A 16456-nucleotide genomic window follows, 5' to 3' on the forward strand; every position below is an offset into this window, starting at 1 on the left:
TTTCCAACTCCTCAGTATTAGCGTGCTAGAGGTCACGGGTTCGAATCACATTGTTGGCAAATATTTTTATTTAACACTTGACTTGATTTTAGTATTAATAATAATAATATCCTGAATATGATAGTTTTGAGAGTGAATACATTGTAATGATTTAAGGAAATCTTTAAAAAAAAAGAAATATGTGTAATATTATAAGTGGGTTATATGTATTTACTACACTAAAAACTGGTGATACGGGGAAAACTGCCAATTGTAAAATGATAAAATAATAATCAACCATTAAGCCGTTTTGTAGTTGTCTTGCATTTCTTAATATTGTTATACCGATGGTTTAACCTGCTCGTTCAGGGGCTCGAACTAAACAACTCCAGAGTATAGTCCATTATTATGAACAATAATGAGATAAAATAGGTAGATTTCACCTTATTGTCTTTGTATGCATAAAACAAATGTTTTATACAACAACGCGAGTCCATGATAATGTAAATGATTGTTTTAGAAATTAAATGTTAAGTGACACTTAACGATAGCAGAGCAATACTTCCAGAACTTTTTTACGCAGTAACAAACGCAAAAAAACTCGATGAATACACAGTGGTGAAGATATGATTTTCGCGTTTAAACGTAAATCTAACACTTATGCGCAGCCGACTCCGGATATCTTTTCCGACCACAAAACAGACAATAATCTTGAAGTCATCAGTCCCTCTTCTCCTTTTCAAGGCATGTTTATACTTCCCTCGCGTTCTCTCCTTTATGCGTAAAGGTTAATTGTTGCGTAAATTTTGGCATAAATTTAAAGTAACATTACTACTCAAAATAAAAGTAAATTTCGTACAATCTTTCGTAAAATTAACTTAACCAAATAATATCAGTGTTCCAAATACCCCCGATACACTGACTCCGTTCGAAGTACTTTTTGAAAAATGTGACTAAACGGGCTCGAACTGTGTGAGAAGAGAATGATCGTAGTAACAACGTGTTACAAACTTCGAACTTTGTGGACGGTCTTGAACGGGGTTGAACGGAAGAGGTGTTTCAGAACTTTGAGCCTACTCAAAATTTTCTCCCGATCATCCCGTTCTACAATTAAACGTAGTAACAACGTACTAGAAACGGAATGGACGTACTAAGAACGGATAGGTCGTACTAAGGTCGGGTTAAGAACGTGCCAGAACGTAGTGCGATCGGACCAAAACTACCTGTACGATGCCACACCGATCGAGTCCGTTTCTAGTCCGTCCAAACCGTTCTCAGACAGACTGACCCCGTCCGTACTACGTCTCAAGTACGATCTTGTTTCATGTAAATAAATAGAAACTAAAAGATAAGTTCTAACAACGTTTGCAACACGTTCTATAAGTTCTCAGTAAGTTCTTAGTACGTTGTACTCGTTTTAAGGAGTTCGCAGTAGGTTCCAAGTACGTCGTCCTCGTTCAATACAGTTGTTACATGTACAACCTTCAAACCGTAAATACAAAACGTTCAGACAATGTGCATATAAATAGAGGTAATCGTCTAAAAATTTATCATTTGTGATATTAAGTTGAAAAATGGACAATCTTGGAGCTGGTAATTTTTTACCAGGTTTTCCAAAGGAAAAAACTGGTTATTGGATTGGCGAATGTCGGCGGGCGGGCTGGCGGGCGGGCGGGCGGGCTGGCGGGCGGGCTGGCGGGCGGGCTGGCTGGCGGGCGGGCGGAACAAGTTTGTCCGGGCCATAACTTTGTCGTTCATTGTGAGAGTTTAAAATCATTTGGCACATGTGTACACCATCATTAGACGGTGTGTCGCGCGAAAGAATTACGTCGATATCTCCAAGGTCAAGATCACACTTTGAGTTCAAGTTAAAAATGGCCATACATAAGCTTATCCGGGCCATAACTATGTCATTCATTGTGAGATTTTAAAATCATTTGGCACACGTGTTCACCATCATTTGACGGTGTGTCGTACGAAAGAATTACGTCAATATCTCCAAGGTCAAGGTCGCCGCGACTAAACTATATTTATGTTGAAACAAAGGGTTTAATTATAAACAATCAGTTCAGTTTGATATGTGTCCCTTTATCAGACTTTTTTCAAATTGAAAACCTGGTTTTGTGACAATTTTGTCCCTTGTTAAATGTTGGCTTCATGCAATTTATGTTAAAAGCAGAGCAGAACTATAATGTTTTGTTGGTCCGAGAAAGAAGGCGGACATGACACAGAACTTGTTGGGTTAGGAATTGTTAAAACCAGAGAGAGGAAAAGCCGTCTGATTGGCTCAAAGAGTGAAACCAAAATGAGAACTGGCAGGACCGTTGTCGGTTTTATAATCGCCATGCAGAACGTGGCTGCAACTACATTCTCAACGTACTAAGAACGTAGTAGGACGGAGTGAGAACTGCCTTTGAACGAGTTACCACTGCACGAAGAAAAAAGAAGAACTGCGTACGAACGTGATCGAACTGGCTGAGGACGGGCTCGGTCTGACTATAAACGGTATAGAAACGGGGACAATGGGAAAATTGACCCGATTTGAACTGGATAAAGACGGACTGGTAACGGGATAGGAAGTTATGGAACGAGCTGCACGTAGCGAGAACTGTGTATGAACGTCTTTCAATCAAATTGTAGATTTTTTTCTTACCAAAACTACACGTTCAAGCAAGTTCACATCCCGTTCTGCATTTTTTTCAGAACGTGGTCGAACTGTCTAAGAACATGGTTGGTGTATGGGCTCCTTTATGGGAATTGCCGAAATTGCAACGCAAGATGTGGTCTGGTAAAATGGATGTTTGTAGATACAAAATACTCGTTTTTATTATTGTGCATATTTGATTCCATTTTAAGTTCCCGCAACAATATCAATTAATACGACACATAACACTAACATGGTGATCGTGTGTTGTATGAATAGATATATTCGCAGGCAATTAAAATGGAATTAATTGTGTCATAAATAAATAACAACGAGCATTTTGTATCTACTCAAATCTATGTAATAATACCACATCTAGCGTTCAAAATTGTGGCTATTGCTATATGGAACACTGATTGTTTAGGTGTTTACTTTATTTTACGAAATACTTTAAATTAAAAAGTGTCTAGGAAGCTTTTTTTTTACAGGGATGCTACGAAACAATTTCTAAAGACTTTTGAATATACATCCATTGTTTCCAAATACTTGCTTATGTGTTTGGTGGAGTGGAGGTAAACACTACGACTATTTGTTAGAAATCGATAAAAAAATAACGTTCTGGATAACTTTTATCGAAATACATAGGTATTTGCTATCATCTAGAGACAATTGAATACTTACCCGTTTTCCGTTAATCAAAACAATTTAAACGAATATTGAACATAATGTACATGTTTGTTTCAGTTTGAGTGTTTTATTGGCTTTGTATTATTTTAATAATGAACCGCGTGTTTTAATGTATCAGCACTGTTATAAGACATTTTGATTTTCTCTCCTTTCTTCGCATATTTGTTAATGTTATGATATTCTGCATTGATATTAAAAGTTTAAATACAATTAACCGTACAATATTTTCTTTGACATTTTGAGTTGTCGACCACATTTTTTTTTAAATTTTGTGAACGATGTATTTACAAGTTTCACTCTCATTCATCCTAATATTGAACAAGCATCACTTTTTTAGTATGTATGTATATTTAAAATTCATTATATATACAAATATGATAAGTTTATAAGGTGTGAGAAAAGGAATAAAGAACATATGTACAAACAGGTGATGCCATCACACCTCGAAAAAAACCCTGAAAATATACAATATGTACTCACAAGTTTTTTTCATTTTTTTTTCAAAAAAGGCAGTTGGAAATTACAATCTTTGAACATAGAGTTTATCTACAATGTATGTTTGATTCAAAAATAGAAAAAAAGACGATCAACAGTGAAAGTTCACGTTTTACAATCAAGGTTACTCCCTTTTGCCACAAACGCCTTACTGAATTTTAGACTTGTTTGAGCATATAAACGAGTTCAAATGTTAAAAAATATATCAAAAATGAGGAAAAGCTTATAATCAAATCATAACAATATACATACATACATAAATACATCTAATATCATTTATGACATGGAACCTACTCAGTGCAGTAAGATTTGCTAACCTAGTTTAAAATTGCGCATGAAATGCGTTCTTCTATTATATATAAAGCGCGTGAACATGTGACAGGGGAATCACCAATTCATAATTAAGTTACCAGGCACATTTGATAATTATATCATACAAATTTAAAGGAACATAGAGTCATCAGTAACTAGTGAGAACATTCAACGTATTATGAAATTCAAAACAAATACATGATTATCATGGTCGGTGTTTTAAACACTCCGCAAGGCTTGAATGAGTGTCTCCAAAACCCGCTTGGTATTGGTGGCCCTGGGCTTACTGTCTGATTATTCCTGATGAAAATGTTCATGAGACCATTCTCGCCATCATCGTTAAAGATCATTCAAAGATGCATGATGTGGAGTCCAGTCAGGTATAATATTTTATGTTGTTGCGGTTGTACACACATGATTGTGCACAAAAACACTCAGTGACTGCAAGTTCCTGGCTTTTTCTTGGTTGAATTGGAGTCCATTATCTGGCGGGTCTCATTTTCCTCGTGCACATATATATCACTGAAAGGATTACACCATTGTTCCTTTAAAGTTGGTGTTTGACTACTATATTCATGTAAAAGTTCAGTATTACTATTTCTTCGCAAATATAATATCTACGACGAAAATTCCCGAACCTGATTTTTTTTTCCATTGTGTCAATTAACCAAAACATGAAAAGGTCCCTTTTAACTTGTAATTTTGGCTATTTCATTGTTAATTAAAAAGTGAGAATGTAAGAAAAGTGAAAATCTTACCTCTAACTGCTTTTCGTCCCATGCATTTGCAACCAAACCCTTTCCCACGATGTAATCTCCTACACTGAATTATTCAACGTCACCTATAGTCTATCGTAAGTCAAATCCATCCTTATTCTGATCCGTATTCAATGATTTATTCTTATACCTTGAGATATCGGCACAAACTGAGAAAAAAATCTGTATTTTATGAAATAAAAATATTTTTTCAAATGTATTTAAAATACTTGAGATATTTTCAAAAATACAGTTTTTAACGATGTGTTTACATTCTTTCCAGCCCGTGTGTAAGCCCCTGATTACTGCGTTGATTCTGCACCCTGATATCGCACCTGTGAACCAATCGTGTTTATCTGGCTTACTAGTATAAATTGCAAGATTTTTGCCGAATAACTGCCCACATGGAATTTGTTCATATATAACTTAAACATTAGCTGTGTTTCATTTGCCATATGAGCTCATTGGTTTGTGACTGCTCTGCTTATGAATCCGTAAACGAAGGCTTACGTTTGCAGTACAAATTTAGGCCCATACACAGACCAGTGAGCCAAAGGAATTAAACATAAATAAATGAATGAATAAATTAATAAATTTTAAATGAATGAAAGAGTCAGTAATTGGGTTAATAAAAGAACAAATTATTGAATGAATTAAATTAAAGATTAAATTAATGAATTAATGCACGGATAAATGAACAAGTAGTAAATAAATGAATTGTTTTATAAATTATTAATTCAATGAAAAAATGAATAAACGTCCTTCGAATGCACGGATGTTAGTACTCTTTTACGCCTCGTTCTGACCTGGTTTCCCCCAGAATAGGCACGTCATTAAATTCAACAATAAATCGTTTCAAAATATTGACCTATTACAGCTGTTTTATGATAAAAATCTTTAAATAAACATGTGTTTTTCTTTATCAATTTAACTCTGCTTTTTTATGAATGAAGATCACGTGAAAAATATAACAAAGACCGCAATGCATGCATTTAAGAAAAAAGACACAATAGTTTCTTGTATAAAGAAATCAGAGTATGTACGCACAGACACATACATATTTTATTTTAATTTTAAATCGGCATAATTTAAAAAGGTTTATATGCAAGTGACATGACAGTCCATATCATGGTTGAGTTTGGATTTTATATTTGCTTAAAATAAATGTCTCCGTATTCCTTCAAAGAGAGAAGAATGGCTAAGGAATAAGATAAATATGCATACAAATTAGTGTTCCATAACTGAAGCTAGGGCCTAGATTAGAAACAATCTTAGATTTGATTATTTTTCAAAAACATCAACAACATAAACATTATACAGGTAGCATCGTATGACATTGTTTGACAGAACATTTCTTTTTTTTTAAAGTGTGTTTGGAAATAAGGTAAGCTTCTTGTATGAAGAAATCAGATTAAGTACGTGAAGACAGATAAATACATTTTTGAAATAAATAGTAGAAATGTTTACAATAAATGTTTGGCACTAACAAAAGCTTCTTTGCTGCAAATCAGCCATATTTCAAAAATAGGTTTGGTGACTGTAATGTTCTATTGTTCTTAATGTTAAGTATGTATTTGTTGCCTAGACCAGTAAAGGGATAAGATTATCCAAGACCCAAGAGGGATAGGTTTAAAACACGTTTATTCGCTACAGCTATCAAAGCGCAACTAACTGAATGGAATATAAGCATATAACATACCGCCAGCTTCTATTGGCTGAGGCGGGGCTAATCATGCATGCATCGCTGACCATTACAGTGACTCATTTGTATAATTTGCCAAGAGCACAGGCTTATTAAAGTAATTCTGATTTAATTCGCATTGCAATTAGCAGCATAAAAAGTATCTTTTTGCAACAGGTAAATTCGTTAGAAAAGTTGTTTTGAAAGTGTTGTTGCAAAAACACATCACTTACTGATGGGTTGACATCCAATAACGTTTAATTGTGAACCAACATTGTCAAGTAATCCTACGCCCTGGTTAAACGTCGCAAAATATTTAATTTCCGTACACATGGGTATTTTTTTCAAGGACAAACATGTTTTGTACGACATTTATTTTATGTATACTTACACTAATATTAATTCTCCAGAAACAAAATCCGTGTTGTTTTTTTATATCAAACCATGTAAATGTAATTGCACTTTATTATTCGATAACGATGTTTACACAACTATCATATAGAAGAAATTGCATTTTTCTTGTTGAACCTCTGATCGTCAACACAATAATCCGTTGTGCAACAAAGCATAAAGCAAACAAAGAACCACATATCATCGGCACAACGTAGTAAAATATTAGTATCATTGCAATTTAAAATATGTGTATACCGTCGTGTTATAAATTAATCATAAACCGCATCTAAAGTCCGTTTTTGTATGTTTTAATGAAAAAGTGTGTTAACTTCAATTCCTTACCAACACAACCTAAAATCTTTGTTTATGGACCGATCAACACAGCTAAATCGATACTTATATATAAACTTCACATCATATTTGACCATGTTCAGCCATACCAGAAGATGTCGAACCAAATATATCATGACTTCAGACGGCGAGCTCGTATAGATTTTCGCCAATTTAACACGACAATGCACCAATAGACGAACTGAAACCAAAATTGTCATGTGTTAATCGATACAAAAATACGGTCAACAGATGTACACGGAAATGTGTGAATAATTTTGACAACTTTACTATAATCTTTTAATATGCGGACCATAAGATATGTTTTGCTGTAAATATTGCATTTAAATATTATATTTTAATAGTGTTTAGAAGAATTAAGTCAAAACAAGTTGTAAAATGCCCGATAACAAAGCTTGGATGCATGTGCATAATACTTACTAACAATCTTTAATATAAAAGCAATACAAATATTGCTTCACGCTACATACGCACAGTTTTAAACAGCTTTTAATGAAGTTTCCTACCTGTGCAGAATTCGTTGAAATGGACACCCAAATGAGCACGGACAGATATTCATAAATGTTCTTTTCTATCCTACTGCAACAACCCTGAGAAATAAATAAAATCTTAATACCACAATAATACTAGTTTTAAAACGACCCCGTTAACTGTAAACTTAAGTTTCATATGCAATTAACACGCCTTGTCTTTATTTCATCTTAGCTAAGTAATGTAGATCATTTCAAGATGTTCATTAATTATCATGACACAATTATAAGAGCCTTTTACACAAACACGTTTGTTTTACCTCTGTGTTTAAATATGTGGCATTGGTTGTATGATTGTGTTGAAGCTGATCCGCTTCAAACTGGCAAAGCGTTTCGTTTATAGGCTGATAGTTTTCTTTTTGTTTGAGGTACTTACAGCAGGTAGAAGGAACGAATGTCTGTAAATTAAAGGTATGGTTGACAACTTATATACACATGTTATGTAAAGTGCATGGATAGGTTATTCATGTTAAAAACAATTTTATCAACATAAAATATATATGGAACTTCAAAAACTCTTTAACACATCTTCAAATAGTGTCGGTCTAGAAATCATGCTTATAATACAAAACACACATCTTGAAACTAACTCGTGTGGAACCGGTTTTATTCTCGATGTGTTTTTCTCATATTCACAATATTTTTTGTCGCACATTCGAATAAATGTGTCTTTCAGGCTTAAGCATCCGAAAATAAGCAGCACTCATTTCACTTATTTACAAAACAATCTAAACATGTTTAATACATTATTCTTGTGTTGCTTGTTTCTAGAAGTATAATAACCATAAACAGTGCGAGTGGGTTATTTATAAGTCTTTCATAAATGTGTGCTGTATTGCACACATTGCCAAAACGCAAACTATTGTGTTGATAGTTTAAGTTTTGTTTCTTTAAAACGAATAAAATTCATAACTGCATCCATTGCGACTTTGAGAGAAGTATACAGTAGTCCCTGCGTGTTTTTACGTGGTTTTTAAGAAGAGTTCACTTGTACTGAAAATACGAAATCACAGTTAACTTATTTAACCTTACTCCATTGAATGATATGACAGAGTAATCTTCCGGTCCATTGGCGCCACAGCAGGATAGCTGAAAATATGTTTTGTTTGAAGTTATGATTGAAATGTTATCAGTTGAAACTGAATACCAATTGAGGTAAATAGAAGCACTAGATAAGCCGACTTAAACCTAAAATGTTTATTGTTAAACGAAACTATTGGGCAAGTTAACATTGTTTTCATTTTGGTATCAAAATATGTTACAATGCTAATCCCTAAGGATAGTTCCTTTACGTCACGTGATGTCCAACATGCAATGCATAGTATAAATGTCAAATTACGCGCTTCCAAGAATGCATAAACTATTTCAACAATTCAAATAATCCTGGTCTAATAGTCTTTGCAGACTTTGAAAAGGCATTCGATTCGCTTGATCATTCATTTACGTTCTCTTGCTTAGAAAATATAAACTTTGGTGAAAGTCTCATTCAATGGGTCAAACTATTCTATACCGATATTAACAGTATAATCATTAACAATGGCTTTTTTTCAAACAGTTTTAACATCGAACGAGGGGTTCGACAAGGATGTCCACTCTTATCATCGCTATTTATTATTTGCATCGAGTATCACATCACATCCAATCAAATAAACACATAAAAGGCATATCACTAGAACCTGACGAAGAAATCAAACAGTCCCTATTTGCTAACGATGCAACTTATTTTTTAAACGACAATTACGATATTTTCCATAACCTATTAGAGTCGCTTACCCCTCTACGGAATGACATCGGGTCTTAAACTAAACAAAAGTAAATGTACTGTGCTACGAGCAGGTAAATTAAAACAAAGCAATGTCCAATATAAAAAAGAAATGAAATTTAATTGGACATCCGATGAAGCCACAACGTTAGGAATTACTTTCACAAATAATGAAAAGGATACAGTTCTTAAAAACATACTACCTAAATAACAGAATTTTAAAAACTGCTTAAAATAATGGCATCACCGTAAACTTGCACTTATCGGAAAAAAAACGCAGTATTAAAAACGTTTGCACTTCCGAAATTAATTTAAGTATTACCAGTTCTACCAAATCCACCAAATGATGTTATTAACGATATAAAATCAGCAATATTTAATTTCATATGGGACGGTAAGCCTGATAAAATAAAACGAATTCAGTTAATTCAATCTGTAGAAAATGGAGGTATCCAATTAACGAACATTGACTCATTCTTGAATGCAATCAAATGCAGCTGGGTTTAAAGATACCTAGATAATACCAATACGAGTAAATGAAAATTATTCTACCAGAAAATCCAAAAAAAAATATGGTTACTCCTTACTCTTTGAATGTAACATCAGCAATACTACCTTACATGAAATTGCAAACGAAAACATATTTCTGTCTGATGTTCTATCTGCATGGAGTGATGTCACTCATAACCTAGAAACCCAAACCAGCAGTAAAACTATTTTATGGAACAATAAAGACATAACTTCAAACAATAAGACGTTTTTCTATAAAGATTGGTTTGAACGAAGCATTAAATATGTCGACCAATTATATGACTACAGAATTAAGGATTTCTACTCTTTTGATGATATATGCTACATATACGGAATACCTTCAAAAAATTTTCTAAAGTACTACACACTAATCAAAAGCATACCCATACATATTAAATCTGAAATAAAAACAAATAATACACCATGTACTCAAACAACATTCGTAGAAAACATACTTGGAAGAAAAAACAAAACGAATAAAATATTTTACACACTTCAAATTAAAAACCCTACAGAAAACTCCAAAACCGAAAATAAATGGCAAGTCCTTTTCGGAGAAAATGAACTTAATTGGAAACATATATTTAGCATGCCATATAACGCAACTCTTGAAAGCACACTGAGAAATTTGCAATATTAATACATCCATAGAATTATAGCTACAAATAAATATCTCTTTAAATGCAAATTTTCTGACTCAAATCTGTGTGACTTCTGCGGTGAAAACATCGAAACTATAGAACATCTTTTTTGGGAGTGCAAACACATCCTGCCTATTTGTAAATGTAAGTTTCGGAATTTACTCTTATTCTTATATTGATGAACTATTTTATCTTTAACATGAAGTACAAAAAACAAGTACCAAATTTTAATTGTTTTGTCCATAGTCTTAAACTAAAAATCCAAATTGAGAAAGAAATAGCCTTTAGTAATGACACATTACAAATCTTTGAACAAAAATGGAATCGGATTAAACTCTCATAATGTTTGTCCACTTATATACATTTCTCTCTAATGTTAGTTTATCTTTCTAAAATATTTTTGTATATTTTTTTTCAATCTTATAAGATCATTGTGAATATACCACAAAACACACAAGTCCAGTATGCTTTCTTCCCACTTTATACAACTCATCATTTTTCTATTCTTCTGTTGTTCTTTTCTTTTCTCTTTTTTAAAAAAACAACACCTATCACAAACAACCATAGAAAAAACACCATAGAAAAAACATATAAACCTATTATTTTTTTTTAATCTAAAGGAAACCAAAAAAAAAGTATATATATTAGCATATTTTGTATAACATATCTGAACTTTATTGCTTCGTACAATCACTTTGTTGTATAATCATATACATGTATACATTTTATGTATTATATTGAATAAAAAAAAATATGCGCTTCCTCAACGCGAAGACATCGTGCATAGAAATCAGAGCCGTGAGTTTACATTCCAATTTCATTTCATTACATCTCACATTAGTTTTAATGTTAGCCCCAACTACAATTACTTACTTGGTAGCATATCCAATTATGCAGTTTAAAACCGTTTGCAAAAAATATGTTAATAATGCACTTCACATCGCATGTGTGTGTATTCGACATATACGTAGTATTTGCTTTCAAAAGAACCTGAGATGCAACATTCATTAGTATTATCGTTATGGTGAAAGTATAGTCCATCAGCTGTTAAAGTATTAGCGAATTCTCCCCAACCAGTTTAAGTGGAATTCAGTACCAACAATTTTGGGACATACGTAAGGACGAGCAGATGAACAAACATGAACAGCTCTTTATGTTTTCGACAATGTGTTAAAATAAAAACAACTTCAAAAACCTTAAATAATAAAAAACAATCGTTCATCGACTTATTACATTAACAAATTTGTGCACGCATGAAATGTGTTAGGCATCTTACCTTTAACTGTGCTTGGTCCCAGGCATCTGCGACAACGCCTTCGCCGGGAACATAATCATTCCTGAGAGAGTCGTTCAACGTCACCGCTAGTTCATCCAACTAAGCCAATTGTATAACATATAACAGTACCTTTTTATTGTGTTTTACCTTAAATAAAGTTATCGGAACTGTGTTTTAATGATGCTAATTAAATATCACAGTCATTGCTACTACTTTTCTGTCTGATTACAAACAATAATAAAGATACAACACTGCACGTAAAAACGTATTTTCGACCGTGAATTGTTAAAAGATAACAACGATACGTATGTTAATCTTTACTTTAAAATATCAACGGGTTTTTATTTTAATATGTACAATACCTGACCCCTTGTGAATGGAGATAGGATTCCGATAATAAAACATGCGAAGATCATCGTTGTTAGAAATAACGTATACTGAAAAAATAAACGTGACGGCCAAACGACATAGGTGACAGATTAAAAAAAATCCGTTATACAAAAAAAAACTGGAAAGTACTATAACAAATTTAATTTTGTTTATGATAAACTATGTGCAAAACGATTCGATGATCGACGACTGATTTATGCATTATGTCAATAGTGCTAAATCTGATATTGACAATCTAAGAAATTGAATAATTTTTAAATATAAAACATCGTACCGGAAAGAACATTTTCTCCGGCAATTCCATGTTCATACAAACAGCGAAGATGCATGTAACAACAATAACGCTCAACAGAAGGCTACTGCAAATAATGATATTGGTTGCGACCGTCCCTATTTTGTTATCCCAATTATAGATTTGAAGCAGGTCTTCACTCGCGTTATCCTGCGTGCTTAAAATTCCAGCCACTATGAGCAAAGCCAATGCACATGTCTGAAATTGTTTAATGAAATATTAAAAGCAATATTAAAACGCATGCTCCGTTATGAGATTCATAGACCACAAACAAAATGGCCAAAACAATAAATACACAAATACAAACTTAATTACACAACAATATATATATAGTTATAGTTATAGTTATATATATAGTTATATTTCATGTCATACCAAGCCTAGAACGTTTCCGCGAATAAACATTTTCTGAAATAGAAAGAACATAAAATTAAATATATGCGTGTATATACAACTATTTAATGGACATATACGGTGTTCTATAATCAGTTGGCATACATTCCCATCGTTTGTTTTAAGTCCTTCATGTTAATGAAAGCGCTGAAGGCGCTGAAGGCCTGGGGCTAGGTTTAGAATAGTGTGACGTAAAATGCATTTACGATGTTTTGTCCGAATTTCTCCCTTTGTTCGAATTTATACGGATTGACCCTAGCGGTTGAGTGCAGAAGCTCAGAGACTTTAAGACAAGACAATAGTTGTGTATATACTGCAGTGTACATATATGGTGGAGGACAACACGATACTGGTTGTGGGAACGATAACCTTTTGTTCAACTCTACAGTTCTGGTAGAGGTTCGTCTACATAGGCGTTGAAGGTATACAACAACAACAACATGGACGCAAAAACTGTTATTGTTGGCGTCAAATAAATCACTTTCAATAGCCTAAATTAGCTTTCTATTACATAATAAACATATCAGGAAAACACTCATACTTCCTTTGTCATGTGTATACAAAAGAAAATCCACTTAAGCCCAAGTCTCACTTTTGCCGGTAGAGCCCCGATCCATCCCGGTTTGCTAACGCCGGTCGACCAGCGAGGACCGGGATGATTCGTAGAATTTTTTGAACGCAGACACACTATTTCCCGGTTAAAGCCGGTCAACAGCCCGGCAGAGTCCCGGTCAACCCGGACTGGCTACGGTTTATCCCGGTGAAGCCCCGGCAGAGCCCCGGTTGTCGCTGGTAGTGCCCCGGTGAAAGCCGGCAGCGTCCCGGCAAAGCCCCGGTTGTCGCCGGTAGTGCCTCGGTTGAGCCCCGGTGAAAGCCGGCAGAGCACCGGTATATCGTAACACCGCCGGCACTCACCGTGTCTATACCGGCATCAGACCCCGGCAGAGCTACGGCAACGCCACGGTTTTACCCCGGTCGTCGCCGGTAATGCCCCGGCGGAGTTCCGGTGAAAGCCGATGGCGTTCGGCAGAGCGCATGTTTTCGTATATACCGTAGCTTTACCGGGACTCTAACGGCCTTCACCGGGGCGTTGCCGTAGCTCTGCCGGGGTCTGTATCGGCCCCGGTGGAGCTACGGTGCCGTCCCGGTTGTTCCCGGTGCCGTCCCAGTTGTTCCCGGTGCCGCGCCGGTCGTTGCCGGTCCTTCCCGATGACTCCCGGTTCATCCCGGAGATATTTAACATTAAAATACTATCCCGGTGGAGCTCCGGTTTTCCCCGGTTCAACCCGGTCGTCCCCGATGGAGCCCTGGTTCATCCCGGTAGAGCCCCGGTTCATCCCGGTAGATCCCGGATCACGCAAAGGGGCTCCGCCGGCATCATAATGAGACTGGGCCTTTACCCTGATAAAAAACGGTGTACAGATTGCGTACGTTGTCTCACGTAGAACTTTTTGCGTTCGATTTGCGCGCTCGATCTGCGCAGTGAAATATCATATCCGGAAACTTAGTATATTACCGAGAATGATCATGAATATTTGTTGTTGTTTTTTTCATTTTCTTTTTTCTTGAAGGTCGTTAACGCAAAATAAAATAACAATATCTTAAAATATGTTTATAAATACCAAATGAAACGTCTTCAAAAAATGAACCAGAAACAAAATCTTCTTACTGTCTCCGTAGACACTCGTATCTTTTCGACCCAGACCTTCAAGTGAGGAATTTATTCTCGTATGAATATGCACACAATAACAAAAACAATGTTGTAGCCTATGCTTAGCAATTTTGCTTCAAAAATATTTTTTACACGTTTTATGACACTGTCATGTTATAAATTGATGTTCTGTATTTACAAGGCGGGTTATTGAGATTTGCGAAGAATTTCTTTGATTGCGCATGAATTATCGCCAAGTGGTAAATCGGACTTTTGGGAATTCTTCATTCGCGGGTTTTGGCAGCCAGCCAATTCTGACTGTCTCAGAAATTTGTATCATTGCTATGGCCTTAGGGCTACGCCCCAGGCCAAAAATAAGAAGCACACATGCTACATCAGTAGAGCGTAACGCGTCTTACACGGATAAAGCGATAAACTAAACTAAAAGTGAGCTGATTTACGAGTTATGGGCCGATATTAATATTCACTTATTCAATTATACCATACAAAAGAAAGTGGTCATTGATTAATACAAATTATTAACATGAAATTAACTAAGTTAATAATGGGCTGGACCGAATAAGCAGGCTAACTTGGATAAAACTTCGTTGTAGAATAATGAGTTTGAGTTTGACGATTACAATTGAGTGTAATCTGTTTTGTTTATTTTGGGTTGTCTTAAAATATCAAATATGTAACGTACCTTAAATAAGCAATAACGAATATCAATTCGTTTAAAGGAAGATACTGTTGACACGTATAGTTGTGGAAATAATATGATACTATTTATACTTCCATGAATTTTATTTGCATTGGAAACATTAACAATATTTGTAATTTTGTTTTCAACAAAAAAACAACAACTCCGATTATAATATATATTCATATATACACATTTATGGCATGAATTGTATTTGTTTTCTTTTTTTGCTAAAACTATTGGTGTACATATCACTTTACAACTGAATGAATATTTCCAGCATATTTATGTACACGAGCAGAGTTTCAATATATTGAACCCAAAACCACGTACTGCAACAACTTACAATATCCATATTGTACATCATTATATCATCAAAATTGACATACCGCTGTATTCATCATTGTTATAATTTCAGGACCGTCCTTTCACCGAAATATGAAAACACTGTTCCAGCAGTAATGTAAATATTGCACATTCGTGTCTAAAACGTTTTATAACAGTAAAATTGTATTCGCTTACTAGTAGGACACATTGCACATTAAACCGGATGCACCTTCACTGATAAAATATGTAAACTGATAAGATCAACATGTAAATATTGAAACGAACTGTGCTCCAAATAAACGTTATCTTAGTTAAACGTTCTACTCAGACGATGTGGTTATCAAGCCAAACACGTAAACTCGTACTTTGCGCTGATAAATTTTCCATTTGGTTTAACACTACACGGAATCACTATTTTTTATATTTCTTATTTTAATATCTTTATTATTTTTTATGAAGGACGATAAAGTGTTTTGCAATTGCTTGAATAAAAATATTTCAATAACGTGCTTGTGATCATTGTTGCTTAACACAAACTTTAATAATTTTGTAGAATACAGTTTATAAATATCTTTCATATGTATATCCTTCGAGTTTTAAAGTATATGGATGCAGAAGAAACAGTTATGAACACAAATCAGTGCGATCATTTTACATTTGTATTTT

The 16456-nt window shown here is 34.5% G+C and overlaps 1 protein-coding gene across 1 annotated transcript; it reads right to left on the bottom strand.

Moving 5' to 3' along the window:
• Positions 1–7000: 7000 nt before the first annotated feature.
• Positions 7001–16050, bottom strand: LOC127845105 (CD82 antigen-like). The gene is made up of 9 exons (XM_052375815.1): positions 15853–16050; positions 13095–13127; positions 12702–12917; positions 12400–12474; positions 12038–12136; positions 8860–8916; positions 8088–8225; positions 7804–7887; positions 7001–7478 (listed from the first exon to the last, which is right to left on the bottom strand). Exons 1-9 carry the CDS (start codon positions 15865–15867, stop codon positions 7410–7412), a joined length of 786 nt encoding a protein of 261 aa, XP_052231775.1. The 5' UTR covers positions 15868–16050; the 3' UTR covers positions 7001–7409.
• Positions 16051–16456: the final 406 nt, after the last annotated feature.

This window comes from Dreissena polymorpha, chromosome 1, assembly GCF_020536995.1.
Source record: "Dreissena polymorpha isolate Duluth1 chromosome 1, UMN_Dpol_1.0, whole genome shotgun sequence".
NCBI lineage: Eukaryota > Metazoa > Mollusca > Bivalvia > Myida > Dreissenidae > Dreissena > Dreissena polymorpha.

Excerpts from the sequence above, each read along its gene's own strand:
- LOC127845105 (XM_052375815.1), bottom strand. Across the intron at positions 12,137-12,399 it reads CTCCATTCACAAGGGGTCAG|TTGGATGAACTAGCGGTGAC; the intron begins GTATTGTACATA and ends CAATTGGCTTAG. Across the intron at positions 7,479-7,803 it reads TTTCAACGAATTCTGCACAG|TTCGTCTATTGGTGCATTGT; the intron begins GTAGGAAACTTC and ends TTTTGGTTTCAG.